The 20,783-nt window shown below is 38.2% G+C and overlaps 1 protein-coding gene across 2 annotated transcripts in view; it reads right to left on the reverse strand.

The window, feature by feature from the left end:
- Positions 1 to 2,171: 2,171 nt before the first annotated feature.
- Positions 2,172 to 20,783, reverse strand: part of LOC121738314 (mitogen-activated protein kinase kinase kinase 15) — a 28,852-nt gene continuing 10,240 nt past the window's right edge. The window contains exons 4-25 of one of the 2 annotated variants that reach the window (XM_042130292.1): positions 19,525 to 19,694; positions 16,396 to 16,674; positions 15,885 to 16,055; positions 15,572 to 15,684; positions 15,119 to 15,320; positions 14,604 to 14,715; positions 14,137 to 14,306; positions 13,247 to 13,427; positions 12,567 to 12,767; positions 12,114 to 12,264; positions 11,709 to 11,923; positions 11,317 to 11,412; positions 11,092 to 11,231; positions 10,717 to 10,866; positions 9,457 to 9,552; positions 8,556 to 8,649; positions 7,710 to 7,892; positions 7,184 to 7,448; positions 6,111 to 6,243; positions 5,293 to 5,412; positions 4,158 to 4,331; positions 2,172 to 2,879 (exon numbers count right to left, since the gene is read on the reverse strand). In XM_042130292.1, coding sequence (XP_041986226.1) covers positions 2,639 to 2,879; positions 4,158 to 4,331; positions 5,293 to 5,412; positions 6,111 to 6,243; positions 7,184 to 7,448; positions 7,710 to 7,892; positions 8,556 to 8,649; positions 9,457 to 9,552; positions 10,717 to 10,866; positions 11,092 to 11,231; positions 11,317 to 11,412; positions 11,709 to 11,923; positions 12,114 to 12,264; positions 12,567 to 12,767; positions 13,247 to 13,427; positions 14,137 to 14,306; positions 14,604 to 14,715; positions 15,119 to 15,320; positions 15,572 to 15,684; positions 15,885 to 16,055; positions 16,396 to 16,674; positions 19,525 to 19,694 — 3,657 coding nt within the window. In that variant the 3' untranslated portion in view covers positions 2,172 to 2,638. The remainder of the gene's footprint in view (positions 2,880 to 4,157; positions 4,332 to 5,292; positions 5,413 to 6,110; positions 6,244 to 7,183; positions 7,449 to 7,709; positions 7,893 to 8,555; positions 8,650 to 9,456; positions 9,553 to 10,716; positions 10,867 to 11,091; positions 11,232 to 11,316; positions 11,413 to 11,708; positions 11,924 to 12,113; positions 12,265 to 12,566; positions 12,768 to 13,246; positions 13,428 to 14,136; positions 14,307 to 14,603; positions 14,716 to 15,118; positions 15,321 to 15,571; positions 15,685 to 15,884; positions 16,056 to 16,395; positions 16,675 to 19,524; positions 19,695 to 20,783) is intronic. The other variant, XM_042130300.1, reaches the window with a different exon arrangement.

The following is a 20,783-nucleotide window of genomic DNA, read 5'->3' on the forward strand; positions in this document are numbered from 1 at the left end:
TAACGCCTTTAATCCACCGACGCTGCGTACTGCGAAACAGCGGCGAACTGATTTTCTGTCTCATCCGCCACACGACAGTGCGTTATTTTGCATCTCGCTCTATTTCTGTTTCGCAGAGTTTTCGAAGTTCGCAGCGTCGGTGGACTAGAGGCGTAAGAAAACAATAATTTTATTGTCATAAAATTCTGTCAGCTTTAGCCCTAATTTCACCAACGAATTAGTATCACGTTACCTCTTTCATTTTTCTTGTGAATGAAAGAGAAGACATGACATTTTAACAAGCTGTTAACACTAACATACGTTGGTGAAATTGGGGCTTAACAAAACTAAGGCCTAGTTTGTTCTTTGCAATTCTTTATGACTTTATTGGTACTGTTTTAACTTGAATAAATTCTATATTATAAAACAACGTATCTTTTCTTTGTATAAACATTTTATATTCTTATTCTTATATTATGAAAGGCACTAAATATTGTAAGGCGTTGCGTTTTACAGTACACTTACTTGGTGAAAACATTTTGTTATATGGCACAATGTATAGTTATAAATTATAATATTACGAAAATAAATAAAATAATCTATGTATCACTTTCAGCTGAAATAATATAATGCGGTTGTAAACAATATGGAAGCTGCCAATGTTTTAAGTGTAACAATTTTCACAAACAAAATTTATATTTTGTAACATGGACGTAAGTGTAGCTAACAGTTTCATAAAAATATGTTTACTCTCGTAACTTAAATAGACTGTGTCTAAACACACCATGCCGAAGTTCCGCGGCGGAAGTTCGGCATGATTACGTCAGCAATGTCAAATGCATACTTAATATAACGCGACGGAATTTCGTCATAGTGTGTGTGTGGTGATTTTAAATACATTGCAGGCGGAATCATGCCGAACTTCGGCATGTTGTGTTTAGACATAATAAGCTCGGTGAAATAGATATATTTTTGGCGTGATATAAGTTTCTCTGAGATTGAAAGGCACGTCGGTCATAAGCCTCACAAGTCACAAATTTTAGCACCAATAATAAGATTATTATATTATAATGAACTTCGTGCTTAACAAAAACTATTTTAAATACGTTTTCTCTGACACATTAAAATATGCAAGTATTTCATGTATACATGAAATACGTAAGACAATAATATAAATCCAAAAAGAATTACATGTTTTGCTACAATTACTTTAATAAACAATTGACTTGCAAATATATTAACAAGAAATACTTAATAAGAGAACAGTTATTTCTTATATTATAATATTAACAATTATGCTTCATTAAAAAAAAAATAGGAAAGAAATGTCACTGAGATAAATAACTGCTTATAAATTTTAATCGCAAAAAAACCTTTGTTACTAATTATTTGCTTTTTTTGCATGTTATTAATTTGCATGCAGCACGTGAAAAAACATAAATCTACTGAAGACAATGTTTGTTCATTGTCAACGTACACAATAATTAATAATAATTATTAATTGCAATAATTATTTTTCGTTAGATATGCACAAGCGATTATTGCTTAACGAATATAACATATTTACATAAGACTAGTAGTCGTTTACGCTTCGATCATAGATAAGAAAGATTTTGTCCTGAATTTAGCTCACGCGTAGATATAACTTGCTCGAGAAAAATATATCTCGATTTTTGTTGTCGTAAATAATAAGTTCCCACACCGATTTCATCGTTAACAAGCTAGCTTTTTTTTTAATGAAATAAGGGAGCAAGCGAGCAAACGGGTCATCTGATGGAAAGCAACTTCCGTCGCCTATTGACACTCGCAGCATCAGAGGAGCTGCAAGTGCGTTGCCGGCCTTTTAAGAGGGAATAGAGTAATAGGGGAGGGAATAAGGGAGGGTAGGGAAAGGAATAGGGTAGGGAAAGGAATAGGGTAGGGGATTGGGCCTCTTAACTCACTCACTCGGCGAAACACAGCGCAAGCGCTGTTTCACGCCGGTTTTCTGTGAGAACGTGGTATTTCTCCGGTCGAGCCGGCCCATTCATACCGAAGCATGGCTCTTCCACGTATAGCTACATAAAAAATACTTTTAATTGTGCCCAATCGTATGCGCAATACAAAAATATTCTCCTTTGCTCTCATTACGCAATAGGACGGATAAACCGATACGACGAACGACAGATCGAACGCAGAATCCAACTTAAAAAATATAGATCCATGACCTTTTCATTCTAGTCTACGACTGAAGCATACAATTAATATATACAAACATATTAGGGCGGCACACAACTTTAAGTGTTTATGTATAGCGACAAGCTGCTTCAAACATTAATGTGGTTATTTTAATTAGAACTTAATAATTGTTTATTTAGAAATCCAATTCTACAGTAAATTAGAAAGCCAATGATATATTCTATTGCAAATTATTGTTAAGTTTAGGCTTTGTACAGCTTTAGATTGTATTAAGTATGTAGACCGTTATTTATATGCTGCTATTCCAAATCGAACCTTCAAGAACATTTTACACCATGTTTAAAAGAATAACACGAAGACTGCGTTTTGACGAACAATGCATTTTGATTCGATCCAGAAAGTCACACTTCTAATGTATCAGTTTATCGGAATAGCAGCTATATATCTTATATCATTGTAGAGTGCACCACCCGCGCAATAGTCAGAGGTTGACCTCGCTGTCAGTACAATCCCCGTTCGATACCAGCTCGCCCTGCGCCTCATCTCTTATGACTATAGTCGGCTGGGAAGTGGTACGGGACTTGCACTTCTGACATTCCACCACCACCATGGAGTTTGTATCCATGTCGGTCTCTGTGCTACTAGCCCGACGAAGATGGTTCTCATTGGTCTGCATTCGATGCTCTACTATTGCGCGCCACAAGCGAAGCTCTATACCGCCTCTGGAATTGAAATAATGAAATGTAAAACTTTGCGTTAAATAAAATATTACACATTGGGGGTGGAGGCAAATGTGAGCAGTAAGCACGTATTCAACAGACACTTACCATCAGAAAAGTTGATACATAGACAGAGAGCGGACTAAGTAGTTTGGTCGCGTTATGTCAAACCCAGCCAACAGATTTTGACTAGCATTAAATTGACATAATCGGACCAAACGACTATGAATCAACGATGGCACATACACGAGCGCACACAACACGAAGCAGTCCATACTTGAAGTACAGGCGTGCTTATACCATTCAGCGCGTGCGCGAGCAAGCCTATTCGCCCGCAAGCCACGCCTACAGACGAGTTAAACACGCGGACAGAAATATGCATGTAAGTATTTGTAAAGTTACATTGCGCGCACATGCACAAATTTATACTTAATATTATTAAGCCGAAGAGTCTGTTATATTGCAAGGTTCAAACACTTACGGATTCTTTCGCGGAGCACTTTTATTCATCCCGACGTTTCGACTACTTTACAGCGGCCGTGGTCACGGGTAGACTGAGGTGAAAAATTGATGAATCTTCGGGTAGTTGAAGAACTTCAATAAATTGGACGCCTGTCACCTCAGTCCACCCGTGACCACGGCCGCTGTAAAGTAGCCGAAACGTCGGGATGAATTAAAGTGCTCCGCGACAGAATCCGTAAGTGTTTGAACCTTGCAATATAATGAGTGATACTCGCGTAAACCTAAGAAATAATTATCCGAAGAGTCTGTTTGTTTGTACGCCTTTATCTCAGGAACTACTGGTCCGATTTGAAAAATGATTTCAGTGTTAGATAGCTCATTTATCGAGGAAGGCTATAGGCTATATATTATCATGCTAAGCCCCAATTTCACCAACGACTGTTAAAGTTAACGCTCGAATTAGTATCACGTTACCTCTTTCGTTTTTCTTATGAATGAATGAGAAGACTTGACATTTTAACAAGCTGTTAGCACTAACAGACGTTGGTGAAATTGGGGCTAAGACTAGTAGGAGCGAAGAAACAGATGAAAATGTGGAACAAAAGGGGAAAATTATTTGAAAGGGAAAATTACTTATCTCACGAAGTACTGGAGCAATTTATATGTTATTTGGCACATATAAAAAGTAGACGGCGTGATGGATCGTAGGCTATGTTTTGTGGGATAATTTGTCTGTGAAATTCCTTATTTACGCGCGCGAAGCCGCGTGGAACGTCTAATTAAGAAATATTAATTATACAAGATAACAACAATACATACTTGAATTGCAGCCGCGTGATGTCATCTCTCTGCGCGTGCGCGAGTAGATCTGTGAGCGTATACCGCTGCGCTGCGAGCGTGCGGCCCACAGACGGCGGGAGCCCGCGCGCCGCCACCCACGACGTTAACGCGACGTCCTCTTCGCCGTCATCATCTGAATCCACTGATCGAGACCTGGAGAATGTTTGTTGAAATGACAATAAGGGCTCCCACAAAAAACTCATACTAAAAATGACATTGCGATGCGAATTTGCACATATTCGCAGTTGTGTTCCCACCACACATAACTAAATCCCTAATGGATGCTAAAGTGGAGATGGTTTCATGCCATGTATTCTAGATTTTATGTTAATACAGTGTTGATCCGGAGCCGAAATCATATTGCTAATGCGCAAAGTACTGGCGTTTACTAAAGTAATAAAGTTTAGAAAAAATAAATAAATTTGGCGAAACTTAATTTATGAATTTTAAGGTCACAGCACACATTCAACTCGGAAAGAGATCGGCACTCTCGAGCCATTCAATATTGTTTGTATGAAACTCCCTACTGCAACGCACACTAAGCGGAACCGTCGTAATCGCCTCGCCTCGGCACAGGCTCCGAACCGGTAGGCCTACAACGAAACGTGAAATGACGTTGTTAGAGCAGGACGCGGCATTCTCGTCCGATTGTTTGAGTCTCAAAACAGTTTCATGGTACAAGGCCTGGATGCGACGCGTGGTCAACTAGCAGTCCCCGCGCTTACTCAAGCTTACGTTTCTTCGTCCACCTTTGCCCCTTTTCCTCTTCATCACACATCACATTCATCACAAACATAGCACTTCTATGGCTATGATAGCCATCTCACGTATTGTAAACCGTGACATAACCGTGCGCTACATTTAACGTTTGGATTCAAACTGATCTGGGGACAGCGGTCGGCGAGCCGTCGCCTAGCGTAGCCGAGTTGACGTACAGGCGATACTGATACGCTTCGGTTACGTGCACACGTTAGGTTGACGCCTAGTTGACGTCGAGGCGAAAGGCGATACGGTGACGATCCCTTTCCGAGTTGATATGTGTGCCGTTACCCTTAACATGCTATTCGAGTAGTTGTAATAATTTTATGTTAAAAATAGTAAATCATGAACTAACCGTGGTCTCTTTTCCGAAATGATATCTTTCAACAATTGTGTCTGTATCCTTTGTTCTTCCAGCATCAACTTCAACAGCGACTGATATTGATGGTAGCTCTCGATTAGTTCCTGTTGAAGCCTGAAACAAAACCAAGTTACCTATTTTAATTTGATTAGATCAGATCCTATTCTCAGATCCTACTCAATCTTTAACACATTTTTTTGCTATTTTTCAACTGTCACGAGTTCTCCGCCGAGTGCCGACTAAAAGTAATTCTTCATATAATATAAAATATGTGAAAGTTTATGAGGATGGATGGAAAACTGAACGTAACGTAATGCAATTTGGCATGATTTTAGTTGAAGTTTTGTATTGAAAGATATTATGTTCTTTATTTGCCGACGAGCTGTTCCTGTAGAACACTGAACGTATCTTTACTTCCATCCATTTAAAAGTTGTTAGACAGCAGATATTTAAAAAAAAAATCTTGTTGCATTGCTGACACAAGATTGAATGGCTTATGATGCATCATGCAATAGATATTAATTCATGAAGCCCTAAGCGGCCGCATCCGGCCGCGATAACAATAGATAAGCTATTGTGTCTCGTTATTCCACGATCGATGGGTTTTAGTTTGTCTTTTAAATTGATTCTAGGAGGCCTACCACGAAACCGTTTTGAGACTCAAACAATCAAACGAGAATGCCACGTCCTGCTCTAACAAACGTGAAATGGCGCTGTTAGAGTAGGACTCAGCATTATTTTTCGATTGTTTGAATCTCAAAACGGTTTCGTTGTACGACCCCAGTTTCGCCTACGACGCATTATTTACTAACTTGTGATTATCCTGTCGCAGCGAGTGCATCTGCAGCTGGTCGCGGTCCCGCGAGGTGGCGGTGGACAGCGCGGACGGGGACGGATCCGCTGCGCGACGCTCTGGCGCTTCGCCCGCCAGATTCGCACCCAACTCTGACAGAGTATTATAAGAGCGTTAAAAGAATCTTGCGTATTTCATTTTGCGTTTTAAGAGGGTTAAAAGAGTCATGTGAGTTTTTTTGCACATTGACTGAAATGATACGAGATATATTAGATTATATTTTTAAGCTTCGTCCAAAACTACGCGTCAGTGACGCGGGATGTGAGCGGGACGCGGGAGTCTGCAACGCTAAACTAGTGTGCACACCTGCGCGACTACGGTGCGAAAGAGTAGATTATTCCCGCTCTGCCGACGCGAGCGTCCCGCGCGGTAGACGCTCCCGCTTTGCACTCGCTTTGGTCGCGTAGGTTTGGCCGAAGACTTAAGGCCGTGTTCAGACGTGCGCGTCTCCTGCGCGCGAGGTTTCAGCCCGTGTGTGGTTTTAATACGTGGGAGAGCCATGCTTCGGCTCGAATGGGCCGGCTCGACTGGAGAAATACCACGTTCTCACAGAAAACCAGCGTGAAACAGCGCTTGCGCTGTGTTTCGCCGAGTGAGTGAGTTTACCGGAGGCCCAATCCCCTACCCTATTCGTTTCTCTACCCTCCCTTATTCCCTTCCCTTCCCTACCCTCCCCTATTACCCTATTCTCTCTTAAAAGGCCGGCAACGCACCTGCAGCTCTTCTGATACTGCGAGTGTCCATGGGCGACGGAAGTTGCTTTCCATCAGGTAACCCGTTTGTTCGTTTGCCCCCTTATTTTCATTAAAAAAAAAATGTGTTTTTCCAAACACTACAGCAGAAAACGCCCAGAAAACGCGCCTCAACACTAAAAGACCTAAAATTGCATATTATGCAAAACGATGCGTTATCACGTCGCATCCGCATTAAAATTATCTCTTTGTTGAGGCAGTTTGTTCGGAGGACAAGTTAATATACCCATTTTACTGTGCGTTCATATCTCTATTCGATACTGTGGTGTAAAAAACTTACCGGGAGATAATACTGTGATGGCCGCTTGTACGGCGTTCCGAACTAAGTTGTCCAACGCGAACATCCAATGAGGTTTTATGCTGTGCATCCTCAGAACTACATTTACAGCCTCTTGAAACATGTATATCGCTGAGTGCAGTTCGTTTATCGCGATCGAATCAAAGTCTAGTTCTTCCTTTAATGACGTTATAGCTCGCTCTATGACGCTGCGATTTGGATCCATGATGTAGTCTTTCAACGCACATCGGAGAGTTTCTAGGTGATTCTGAAAATCATTTTTAGAATATAAAAAGGTACTTTTTAGAATTTTAAGATAAACAGGTATAAAATAAAAGGCAAGTACCACTAGTAAAATTGATTCTAATATAATCTTAGACGATTATACAAAGTGTTTAATTTTTTATCTGTTTGGGCTCAATTGTTTTTTTTTTTTTTTTATAGTATAGTGCATAACAACAAGTACACTTTATTGCAATTTTAGTTATAGTCTTAGTAAAAGGGGGTAAAAATTAAGTCAACAGCTTACCATAGTCAAGACGGTATTGCCGAAGTCTTGTTGTATACTCAGCATCCATTTTGAGCAAATCTTCTCGCTGTCCTGCTCTAATACTCGAGAGAGAGTGAGACGTCGTTGTGAATCTTTCTTCAGCAAATAGAAACCGTCGTGCTCTATATCTATCGACGATCGTGGTACGTTGATCATATCGACCTGAAAATATTAAAAAATTACAAAATTTCATTTATTAGTTTCTAAATCTAAGTCAATTTAATAATAATTTTACTACGACGTACAGTGCTCCCAAAGTGATAATGCGCATAGAAATTTTCGTAATTTTTAGGCAACGGTCTTCCCGAGCGTCAGAAGACGTGGATGCAAAGCGCTGTTTTTAAATTTAACTTTAAGAAAAACACCGCTTTGCGGCGACGTAGAGGCTTGGACGTTACCATGGTGACGTCACTGGCCACGTCGCGGTGGCTTCCCGGTGAGTTATAGCACTTATTGACAGACCGGTGACGGCGGACAGCCACCAGCAATATGATATTTACTTCTATTTCCTTTAAACAAGGTGCAAAATGCAAGTTCACTGTTTGGTGCTCTTACGTTTCATAGATTCGGGTGTTTTTATGAAATTATTCGGGCGTGATTACGAAAATTAGCGAAGATTTTCATGCGCATTATTTATTTGGAAGTACAGTATTAAGATATTTTTAGTATAGTCCGGTCACAGAAAGAGAAAAGTAGCGATGGCTCAAGGTACGGTATGACCCATCGCTCAGTCACACGGCTCACACCATCATACTTTATGTGACTGAATTTGTAGTCTATATCTCTTATATCTTTGTCATATTGAATACTATTATTCTTACGTACCTCAGGAGAAAGCAAACCGCCGGAAGAGCTTCTCCTATTTAGTATCGTATCAGAATTTTCCATGTCATCTGTAGACGGTGTATTCGGCATTGTACTGAAAAATATAGTTGTAATGTAGTTCTACATCAAACATTTTGATTTGAATATCGCAATGTGCTAAAAGGTCAGTATTTTTTTATTAGTATAAAAAATGTTTACTGAGACAACTGGTTATAAATATCTAATCATCGGGATCAATATTGTGCAGAATGATTTTTGGGAAAGTAATTTATTAGCATTTAATATAATACAATAACAAGTTAGTACATAATTCATAAGTTAGTAGATTAATAGTTAGGAATAAAATAAATTAGTTAATTAATTAACATTAGTAATATGAAGTACGGAAGCATGTGCGAAGTGACGTTGCGTGCCTTTTTCGACGTAGTACAGTGAATATGACTGTGAAATTTTGTGCAAAAAGTTTGTGATACTTTGAACTTTGTAACCAAACATAAAAATATTCGCATTTTCGAAATTAAGTAAATTGAGCAAAATTTAAAACTGTTAAATCTCTCTAAGAGAGTAATATTTATTTCTACTCTAATTATATCTCTAATCTCTACAGAGTCTCTTTGGTGTCCCTCTATAAAAGATGACGTCACATTTTTTTCTTTCTAGCTTTGACGTTGAAGACTGTAGTGAAAGTTAAACATGGTAGTGTCTTTACTAAACAAATGGAGTGCTAAAATCCCCGTATGAAAAAAATATTGAGAAATGTACAAAGCAAACTACCCGATGTAATCGTAGCCTATCTTTACTTTTACCACCTCTAAAAATATTTTTAAATTTGGAAAGGAATTTTGCGAATTTTATGAATGGTCTAACGGTGCAGTGTAATGTGATAATATGTAATGATTACCTGCTGTTGGACAGTTCCGGTGGGTATATCAATATCGGCGATAGCATCGAGGAGGCCGTCCTAGTGATTGTCGGGTTAGACCGGACCGTTTTAACCCTTGAGGGCGAAAACACAAGTCTTAGCAACAACGCAAACGGCAGCAATGATATTGTTATGCTATAAATATATTTGATTGTATGCCAAAGATTATCGATGTTTAATTACCATTGCTATGTTTAGATGTTATATTCTCACTTCGCTATTAATTTCTACTATTAATATATTTTATAATTAAAATAAGCTTCGTTGTTATTATTTTAACGAAATATTTTTTAAATGTTAAGAAGCCAAAATATCTACCAAATCCAAATCTATAGGAACAGTATTGTCTTTTAATACTCGTAAAGAAATGTATCAATCTGATATAGCTCTTATGTAAGCCCGTCCACCGAATATGTTTGATGGTATGACGTGAAACATCACACAAGGCACATAAAACAAAAAGGTTTAACATCCATGTGTTGGCGCAAAAAAGCATGAATACATATAACTCACAATGAAACACTCTCCTAGCTTGTCAAGGCAATAAAACCAAAAATATGACGAGGAAGATGTACATATGGTAAGGTAACACTTAATTCGAAATTTAAAATTAGTGACATTGAAATTACAGTAAGTGCCATATTCAATTGTGGTTATTTTACATACATATTTTGTATTTTGCGACAGTCAGCATCTGTATGGTTTTTATAATAATTATTACTCTTTCAGTTATTGACCAGATTTTTTTGCTGTTTGAACAGTGTTATTAATTATTAATTTAATTTAATTATTAATGTATTTTTTTAAATACAAATCTTTTTTTCGCCACAGCATGGAGTGGATAAAACTACTTATTGAGAGTTCATCATGCATAACTTAAATATAACTTGTAACAGACAGCCAAAAACTACTTGGTAAAGTTCACTAAACAAATTGTATAGGTGTCGTTCTAGTCAATATAATTTTAATAGGTGGCATGCTTTAAATTAATGGAAATTAGACGTAGAAATAGTTTGATCGTTCTCGTAATTCACAAGCGTGTGTATACGTACTTTTGCGTATACGTACGCACGTACGTACTTAGCGTTTACATACGCGCGTACGTACTTTGCGTATACGTACGCAAGTACGTACTTTGCGTATACGTAAGCACGTACGTACTTTTGTGTATACATACGGATTACATACGTAAATACACACTCACGTGAATAGCAAGAGCTAGGTGTAGTTATTACTTACTCAATTTCAGGCGAGCTAGGTAAGTTGCCAGGTAGACTTGGCTCTGAGATTTTCTTCTGAGCTAGAGGCGGTCTGGCTTTATCGGCCGGAACGGATATACTTCGGCTATAGTCCAGACTGTTAGCAAGACGAGTAGTGGACTTCTTTTTTCTGAAATTAAATATAGTACTGTAGAAAACAATAACTCTTACATAAAATACACACTTATAACTTATACAAGTTTGGTCTCTTCATCTCCTAAATAAATTTTCCAACGCAGTGTAATAATTTTATTTAGGAAGTAGTTATATAAGCATTATGGTAATTTGCATAATCACATAGTTTAATTTTGTTACATAGTAAAATTTACCAATTAATTGTAGATAATGAACTTACTCGCATAAGAATGGATCTTCTAATAATTCTGCAGCCGTGGCTCGTTTCTCAGGATCGGGAATAAAGCATCGTAGTATGAAATTCTTTGCTTTAATAGATAGTTCACTTGGCAGCTCAGGGTGCATTTTGTAGTAGCCAACCTACAAATAAACAATTTGTTATCATTTTTGGATCAGAAAAGTAATAAACAAATATCAATATTTAGTAACATTTAAATATATATACCTTGAATAGAGCAGCTTGCGGTGATCCCAGTTCCATGAATGGTGGATTTCCTGTAGCCATTTCTACCACAGTACAACCTAACGACCAAATGTCAGCCTAAAACAATAACATATTCATTAACCTATTTAAAATATAAATACAATAAATTGAATTTTCATATTCTTCTAATTTCATATTTGTTTATAATTTAAAGAACGTCCAGAAGTTTAACAATATGTTTTGATTTATTTCAATACAGTAACACTAAATTTGACGCAGGATAAGCATACATGTAAACATTTTCAATAAAAAGTCTAGTAAAAGTGTCTAACACCTGCAACTGTTCTAATATAAATAAATTTTCAATTTTTGTTTCGGTTTTACAAATTTTAACAATAATAATATGAACTTACAGGCGCCCCATATCCTCTCTGCCCTTTGTCTATAACCTCCGGAGCCATGTACTGTAACGTGCCCGCAAACGTCTCCGTAGACGGACACAAGCCCGCCAGACGCTTGGACGTACCGAAGTCGGATATTTTGACAACACCGCTGTACGTGTTCACTAGCACGTTGTCGCCTTTGATGTCCCGATGAACTATTTTCTGATCGTGAAGGTATTTCAAACCTGGAATATTAAAGCTTTCATGATGATTAAAGTTTAACTTTAGTTTTCTGTTCGTTAGACACTTTCGTTTAAAAAAATCATTTATCGACTATCAGTGCTTGCACGCATAGGAAAAAATATATTTTCTAAATTTAATTGGAAAAGAAATACAAATTTAAGCTCAGCAACCAACAAAATGTTAACATCATACCTTCTAATATTTGTTTTGTGTAATACGATATGGTTGCTTCGTTTTCCTTTAGAGGTCCCCATTTAGATCTGAGCAGAGCGGATAGGGAACCTCCCGGAACTTGCTCCATGAAAATTTTGAAGTAGTTATCTTCGGATATTGAGCCCAAATACTGAAAGGAAGAACAAAAGATGTTTAAATAAAAAATTCGTGCGGCAGCCCGCGGTAAAGTTATTGCATAGTATTTTTATCGACTCCAATGCAATTATAATTCGCTATAGCTTAAAATCACGAATAAGTCTTGACTCTGTCACCAGTCACCACATTATGTCTTGTTATATTTAAATTCACTTATTCCTTCAGACTTCAGACTATTGACTATGTTCCAATATACTGCCACTGTACGGCTCACCTCTTCTGAATAGAGGCTGTGACTCCAAGGCTCCCACACATTGAGCCCCAACTCACACTAACCTGCACAATATTCCTGTGCCGCAGCTGCGAGTGGAGCAATATCTCCTCGTGCAGCGGCTGGACGTCGCCGAGGTTCCGCTCCGGTATCTCCTTGACCGCGATCCGTACTTGCGTGTTGAGGTCGCGCGCCGCGTACACAACGCCGTACGTGCCCTTACCGAGCACAACGCGCTTATTGCAGTCGTCTAACTCGTACTCGAACTGAAAACAGCCCGGAGATTAATGTCTAAAAAGTTGCGTTAATTTAAAATAAAATTAAAGCACATGCATTTGTGAAGATCGCGTCAGATACCGTTTTGGGCAAAAACAAGGCGTTTACGTCTCAAAAATATGTGACAATAATTTATTTGCATAATCGAAATAGTCAGCATTACGGCTGGCCGACGCTTACAAGCATGTAAAAACATCTGATTTTATGACGCCATTACGGAATATGGGGGCAGCGTATCACATAGCTGGGTCTACATATATTTTGACCAAGTCGTACTGCTGAAAGCTCTAAACGTTTAGAACTGATGAATAGTTCGAAAGTTACTCTTTTACATAACGGTGTACCGTCATAAAATTATTTAATTAATAGACCGCAGTTTGGGTACAGGAAATCGAATTTAAAGTGCAATATTGCAGTGAAATTGCAATAACCTACAACTTGCTCTGAATAAACCTCAAACTTCTCTCACCTTGAGTTGATCCTGCATAACACTGGTATCGAGGTCAGCGACCTTCTCGTGATCGGCTGTCAACTCTCCCAGCAAGTCATACAGGTGTTGACGGAACGCGGCCGAGGGAAGAAAAATTTGGAAGTCATCCGAGTTCTCGCTCACGTATAAAAACAGGCATCGCTCGTCGCGCTTGTATAAACTGGAAATAAAGATACGAGCTAATAATATACATAATATTATTTTTATTATATACGCTAGATGGAGGAGACTAGTAGTAGTAAAGTGGAGACCACGCTTAGGCAAACGTAGTGTAGGGCGTCCACGTAGCACGGTGGACCGACGATTTGAAGAAAGTGGCTGGCAGCGGATGGATGAGGGCTGCCCATGATCGGGATGGTTGACGCTCATTGGGGGAGGCCTACATTCAGCAGTGGATGACAATACGCTGATGATGATGAGTGATGAGTAATAATATAAATGCGAAAGTGTCTGTCTGTCCGTCTTTCTGTATATCTGTCTGTATGTTACCTCTTCCCGCCCAAACCGCTGAACCGATTTTGCTGGACATGCGCGCATGGAGATACTTTGAGTCCCGGGAAAGGACATAGGATACTTTTTGTCCTGGAAAAATGTACGGTTCCCGCGAGATAAACTAAGGCGCAACGGAGTTGCGGGCGTCATCTAGTACTACAATAAAGCTGTAAGCTACAATCCATATACAAAACTATCAGTCTGTCTACCGTCTCACGCTTAAGCTTTTGGTGGCATTCAGTGGGGGAGATAAAAATTATATCGAGTGTGGAAACTATACATTTCAAAATGATAGTTAAAGCGGATTGCACTTAGTAAAATATGAAAAACAACTACACCTAAAACAGCAAATAGATCAAAATAATATTATTACTTACCTGTAAGTCCGTATCATGTCAGAGGTGAACAACCATCGGTGCACCTGCCGACATTCCCCGCGCATCGAGTCCAGGCAAAGGTTGAATATCTCTATGGACTTCTGTTCCGCGCCCATGTTCACGTTTAAATACGACGGCACGTACACTTTCGTCGTTTCTAATATTACTACCTAAAAACAAAAATGTATTTATAACTACAATTATAGAAGTGATTATCTCTAAAGTGAGATATTTATAGTATGTACCATCAAAGAAATTGATTCATAGGCAGATGGTGTAGCTATCTAGTTTGGTTGGGTTAAATTTTGTGTAAAACCTGAAAGTTCACGAACGCTACTAATTTGAATAACCAACTAAATAACGTAGGCCCATCATCCACCTACGAATCAACTTACAATTTTATATTATTTGGTCTAATAAATTTAAGTTTTTTTAGTTGTATAATGAGAACAAATTAAATTACTTACAGGAAAGCGTATAATATTTTCACAGGTGCTCTTGGTCGCTTCGACAAAGAATTCCATCCAAAATGAAAACACCTGTTGTTCGGGGGATGTTTCCTCGCTTTTCTTTCGAAATCTGTAAAGTTAACCAAATAAAAATGTCATTATATAAATGCCTCGGACCTCGCCTGCGAGCTTAGTTGTTGATAATTGCCAAACAAACCAGAGGCCGTAGCCAAAGTCCGTTTCGTTAAAAATGATGAGGAAATTCGTTATCAAAATGTATGGGATTTGACATTAGTCTTCGCAAGCGAATTGTCATTTAGCGATGACTTATGTAAAACCGCATACATTTTGATAACGAATTTTGTCATCTTTTTTAACGAAATATACTTTGTCTAAGGGGCCAGGTAGGCTTGTGCCACACAGATTCTCCAATTAATGCAACACATTTCGCTATTTACACTTATGACGTCACTGCATACTTTAATCAAGTGGACTAAAGTAACTAATAATTAAGCATTCTTATGAAGCCTTACCTATCAATCAATTCGATGTTCCCAATCGTAGACTTGAGGTACCAATTCGGCGGTTTCAACTTGAACATACACTCGGCCGCTTGTATCGCCTTGACATAATCTTGAGCTAGCACTGAAATCTCGAAGAATGTCGCCACATCCCAGTAGTCTTTGAGAGACGACAAGCTGCCCTTTTTGCCTATTAGATGATTTAGAACTATACCTGGAATAGAGAAGAGATACACATCTTGTAAATAATATAGAATGGAATAAAGAAAATAACTTAACGGCTAACATAATCTGATGTTAGACGATATTAAAGAAACATTATCGGCCCGATATTAGCCGTCTGATCCGAAAACAATTTCAGTGTAAAATTACTTCACCAAATATCAAGAAATCTTCTATTGATTTTTTAATCTTTAAAATATAACAATGAGATGTGTTAGAATTATGGTATTAAACAAAACATACCTATGTGTTGCAGTTCTTGTGAATCTTTGAAGTCATTGCCAGCAATAACTAACAGTGTTGCCAGATTAATACCCGCATATTCATTTGGTTGTACTTCGAAGCCTTGTCTGTACCTTGAAATACATAAAGCACAAATGGATATTATTTATTAACTAGACGTTCGGAGCGGCTTCGCCCGCGTAAATTAGATATTTCACAGACAAATTAGTCCACAAAAAATCCAAGTGCTCTACTTCTTATCTGTGCCAAATAAACAAACTCTTCCGCTTTAGAATATTAAATATAGATCTTATTTAAAAATGGTTTAACTTACCAGTGTATAGCATTAGTTAAGCTCTCTAAATCAGAGTGTTGAGATTCTACGAATTTGTCTTTGTATATCCGACCGCATAGACACAGCATGTCTGGAAATCTGTTCTCTTTCTTCTCTAGCGCCTTGACGCAGACCCGCAGTGCGTTATCCCTGTCGCCCTCCTTGTTCCTCCTAGAAAATAACATATTAAGGAAATATAAATACAGGTGTAGTAAACATTTCAAATAGTTATTTTGTAAAAAAAAAACTAATCGTTAAGTGCATTTAGCACTTAACGATTACTTAGTTTTTTTTATTGTGCCGTATAATATTTGTTATAATACAATGTAAATCAATTGTTTAGATTATTTTTCGAATTTAAAAGCCCAAATAAAAAAAAATATACTTACATACAAAGAAATAGAGTTTAATTACAGCTCTTTTACCATAAGACATCTAATCTAAGTAGACGTTGGCATAATATTATCCTATCAAATAATAATTCTGAATGAACTGTATATTAAATTCTCACCTGTTCATAGCGAACGCGTACATGAACCTAATAATCGGCATATTGATATAGTTCTTCCTGTTCATTATAGTCTTCAAATCATCAACGACTTGGACTATTGCGTCGTAGTCCTGAATCTCTCGGTACGATATCAGCAAGTTCAATATCGTGTCGCCGGATAATACGGCTGGATCGTCGAGGCGGCGCCGCATTGCGTGCAGTACGCTCGCAAGCTCCGCCCCCGTGTACGTTTCGCGCGCTTTGCGGAGATCCGACAGGAACTTCTCTTGGAGGTGGGCTCTGAAAAGGCGCGACAACGTCATGAGTAAGTTTTCAATGGAAACTATTCTATGTTGATATTTTTAAAACACAGAAATGTGTTTTTAGAATTTCGCGAAAGTCCCACCAACGACGCATATTAAAGTTGTACTCGTAACGATTGACGTCATAACGCACAAGTCACAAGTCATGACTTAGGCTGTTTACACACACGCCGCAGCGGCAGCATCACCACCACCGCGGCGGCGCCGCGGCGGTGCCGCTGCAATACTCATCCTTGTATTTCTATGGGCCCTTACACACGGCGCCACAGCGCTGATGCCGCGCGTGTGTGTTAACAGCCTAAAGAAGCATGAATGTAGGGCCCCGGCCACCGTAAAATATACTATAAATGTTCATATTCACAACACAACCATGACATTTGAAGAAGGAAAAGCTCAACAATACAAATGTGTCAATGTATCTTACGTGCTCCACCGTCCACAACCATTCAATATTTTCAGTAGTAGTAGACGCCTCTGTGGTCTAGTGCCGCTATAGAGCGCGGCTCTTGACTCGGAGGTCGTGGGTTCGATTCCCGCGTTGGAAACATGACTGATTGTCTGACAAGTAAGATGATCCATGCGTGGGATGGGCATGTAAAAAGTCGGTCCTGCGCCTGATCTCTCGCCAGTCGTGTCGGTCTTCCGTCCCACTGGGTTATGAGAGTACTCTTGTGTACTGCGCACACACTTATGCACTATAAAATTACTCCTGCGTACCTGGCCTGGTTTAAATGAAACCGGCCACCGTCACCGAAACCGGTGTGGGGGCTATTATAATGTTGTTCTTATATACTCTTGTTAACTTATAAGCAGTGGCGGCCTTAGAGGGTGAAAAGGGCATTCACTGCTCAGCTTAGCAAAAGGGTAGGGCGCCACTGCTTATAAGTTAAATGATCATTCTATTTTTATTGGGTTTCGCCCTCAGCTAAAGAAGAAAGTAATAAATTAATTAAAAATCAAAAAACCCGACTGCAAAAAATGTTAACTAAAAAGAACGAAACAAGACCTAATTCTGCCGGAGGCATCGAATCCATGTTTTAATTGATACGACTCTTGCGACGAGTTTCATGCCAGGATAAATAGAAGGTTACATAGAAAAATTAAGAAGAAGAAAGTGGATTATAAAATGCAGTCGGAGGCATGTCGCACCAAGTTTAACATTAATTCATAAATCATAAAATATTATGCCTCCGACTGCATTTTATGACAGTAACTGTGACACAACACTAACTGTATCTGATACAGTTAGTGTTGTATGTCGCAGTGAACCTACTGACTTTCAGTGTATTGGAACACAAATATTGGACAACTCGAGGGTAGTCGTAGAACCGACCGCCCGGTGCAAACGAAGACGTCGCGCTCCTGCAGTCCCCTCGTGACCACGGCCGTTGCAACACGGCCGAAACGTTGAGAAAAAGTATGTACTCATAGTAGCAATACTACTTAAATAAGTCGCGTTAAGTCCCGATTAAAAAGTTTAATTTTAATTAATTTATTTTATTTTCGACTTTTTAGTTGTAGCCATATAACCATTTCGATATTCAATCTAATACAAAATTGAAAAACTACAGTGCTGATATTTCTAAGTGTACCTACAATACGTTATAAATTATAATAGGTACATAGGTTTGGTACTGTTTCAATGTATGTTTCTAGTTTTAAGTACCAAATCATTGTTTTTTTTAATACTTTGCCATTGAATTTTCATCTTGTTTCAGTAATGTCAGTTAATTTTTAATTATGTAAATTTATCCATGCAGGCAGAATTTTTTCTTATATTATTTACTAGCGGTAGCCGCGGCTCCGCCCGCGTGGATGTCGGTGAGCGCTGCAAAAAGCATACCCAGGAAAGACTCGGTCAGCAAAGTGATTCCCAGGTCAATTCACAGACTCCAACACTTAAGTCACTAACATCGACGACGCAGGCTGCACCCTGCACAGATTGTTTTCCACCCGCACGCGCACTATCGTAATATTTTAATTTCGCCATAATTTCAAAACCAAATGTCCAATTTTATTTATTCAAAGACCAAATATTATCTACATAAACTGTACTTAGTGATGGAATAATTTATTTTGATAAGAATTAAAAGAATGAGTAAAATAAACGCGTTTAAATGTAGTTCAAAAAAATTCCAGATTTTTAAATAAAAAAATGGTTATTGTGCCTCACTCGACATAGATACGTATAGTGTGTCGCGGACTTTTTTGTAGATATTTATAAGTTCTACAAATACTTAGAACATTTTATGGTTCTATCTTTTATAGTTTAGGCAGCGTACGTAAAATAAGTAACTTTTCTGGTTGATTTTTTACACCTTGCGTCCGAAGAACCCAAATATCTTACGGAACCCTATTTTTTTTAAATAAAATTCAGCCTATGTTCAGCAAAAATAATGTAGAATTCCAATGGTAAAAGAATTTTTCAAATCGGTCCAGTAGTTTCGGAGCCAAACAAAAAAAAATCAAATCTTTCCACTTTATAATATTAGTGTAGATTTATCGTTCCATTTAATATTAAAACTGCAAGTTATATACATATTTAGAATCAGTGTTTAAAATCCTTTATTTTGATACCCCTATTTGATATGCTTGGTAGAATTTTTATTTTTTTTACCTCACAATATGGCGTCAACATCTGCCATTTTGTTTTTTTTTTAAATGTCACCTATCTAAGAACACTTGCGTCATTAAGACAAATCTAAAGATACCTCAATTGTGAAAATCCGTTTAGCGGTTCTGGAGATACAAGGTAATAAAGAATATTACAAACATACAAGATACGCGCCAAACACATAACCCTCCTAGCAGTCGGGTAAAAACTCACTTTGTCTGCACTTCGACATCCTGTAGGATGTTCTTCAGTCGCAGTGTTAGATGTTGTTTAGGATCCGAGGACTCCTCCCCCTTGAATTTAGCTGCGGCCGGATTCGTCGTCACACACGTCCCCAAGTCTGTCAGTTTGTATGACACGAAGAGGAAATTCGGTAGAGATATCTGAAAAAAAAAACTTCTAATTAAAATATATTATGTTGGGACACATCCCGTTTTACTGTGGTATTATTGCACACAATGCCACAGTAAAAGGAGAAATATAGTTTCTCTACGCTTCCACTACATATCTACATCCAATACATGCCTATTGCCTGTACAAAATTCCATCTGAATCGATTGATCTAGCTTGTTAGATTCTACAGTGTCAAAAATTCAATCTAATGGCTTGATGGCAGGGATCGGAACCGGTTTTGCAAAACCTGTTAATTTCGTTCGATAAACCGATATAATTTCGTTCCTCCATAAAACCGGTAAATTGATAGAACAAAATTTTTAAGCTCTCACAAACCGAAATAAACCGGTTTGAGCGGCGTGCGGCTCGCACCTTTGCATCGCCGCGCTGTTGCCGCTCCGCGCTATCTCTCATCTCGTCGCACGCGCACCTTTCTTCTCTATCTCGATTCTCGCATGCGCGGGGTTTGTTTACTATTACTTCGTTCGTCCTTCGCTGCGAGTGTTGGTTTCTTCTTTTTGTAAATTATCAATAATTATGGGAAGAAAAAAGGAAAACAAAATATATTCGATGTTTGCATTTGACGAAAACACAAAAAAGTCCAAATGTTTAGTGGAAGGGTGTAGTCCATATTTAACCATATTTATATAATCTGACAAAAGTTGGTTTAGCTATTCCACCAACAAGTGTCAGCGTCGAGAGGCTTTTTTTCTCATTAAAATTTGTACTCAACAATTTAAGAATGCGTTTGCAAGACTCCATAATAGATGATGTAATTATTGTTAGAAATAATTGTTTGTATTCCAAATAATTTCCTTAAATTTATGCCCCAGTCGGATCATTGTTGCCATTTAATAACGAGTAGTTGGGCTATTAGTCCCCAAAAATTTTGGTCCCAATGGGACGAATGACCTGAGATAATTAAAGTATTTAAACTAACGTTAATAACTGTTAAAGTCTCGTAAAACATTACATATGGTTATAATTTTATAAATAGTTTTAACGAATGTAACTACACTGATTTCAGGCATTTTTAAATTTTAATATTTGATTTATTATATAAAAAATGTAAAATAATA

The sequence above is a fragment of the Aricia agestis genome, chromosome 2, assembly GCF_905147365.1.
Source record: "Aricia agestis chromosome 2, ilAriAges1.1, whole genome shotgun sequence".
Taxonomy (NCBI): Eukaryota; Metazoa; Arthropoda; class Insecta; order Lepidoptera; family Lycaenidae; genus Aricia; species Aricia agestis.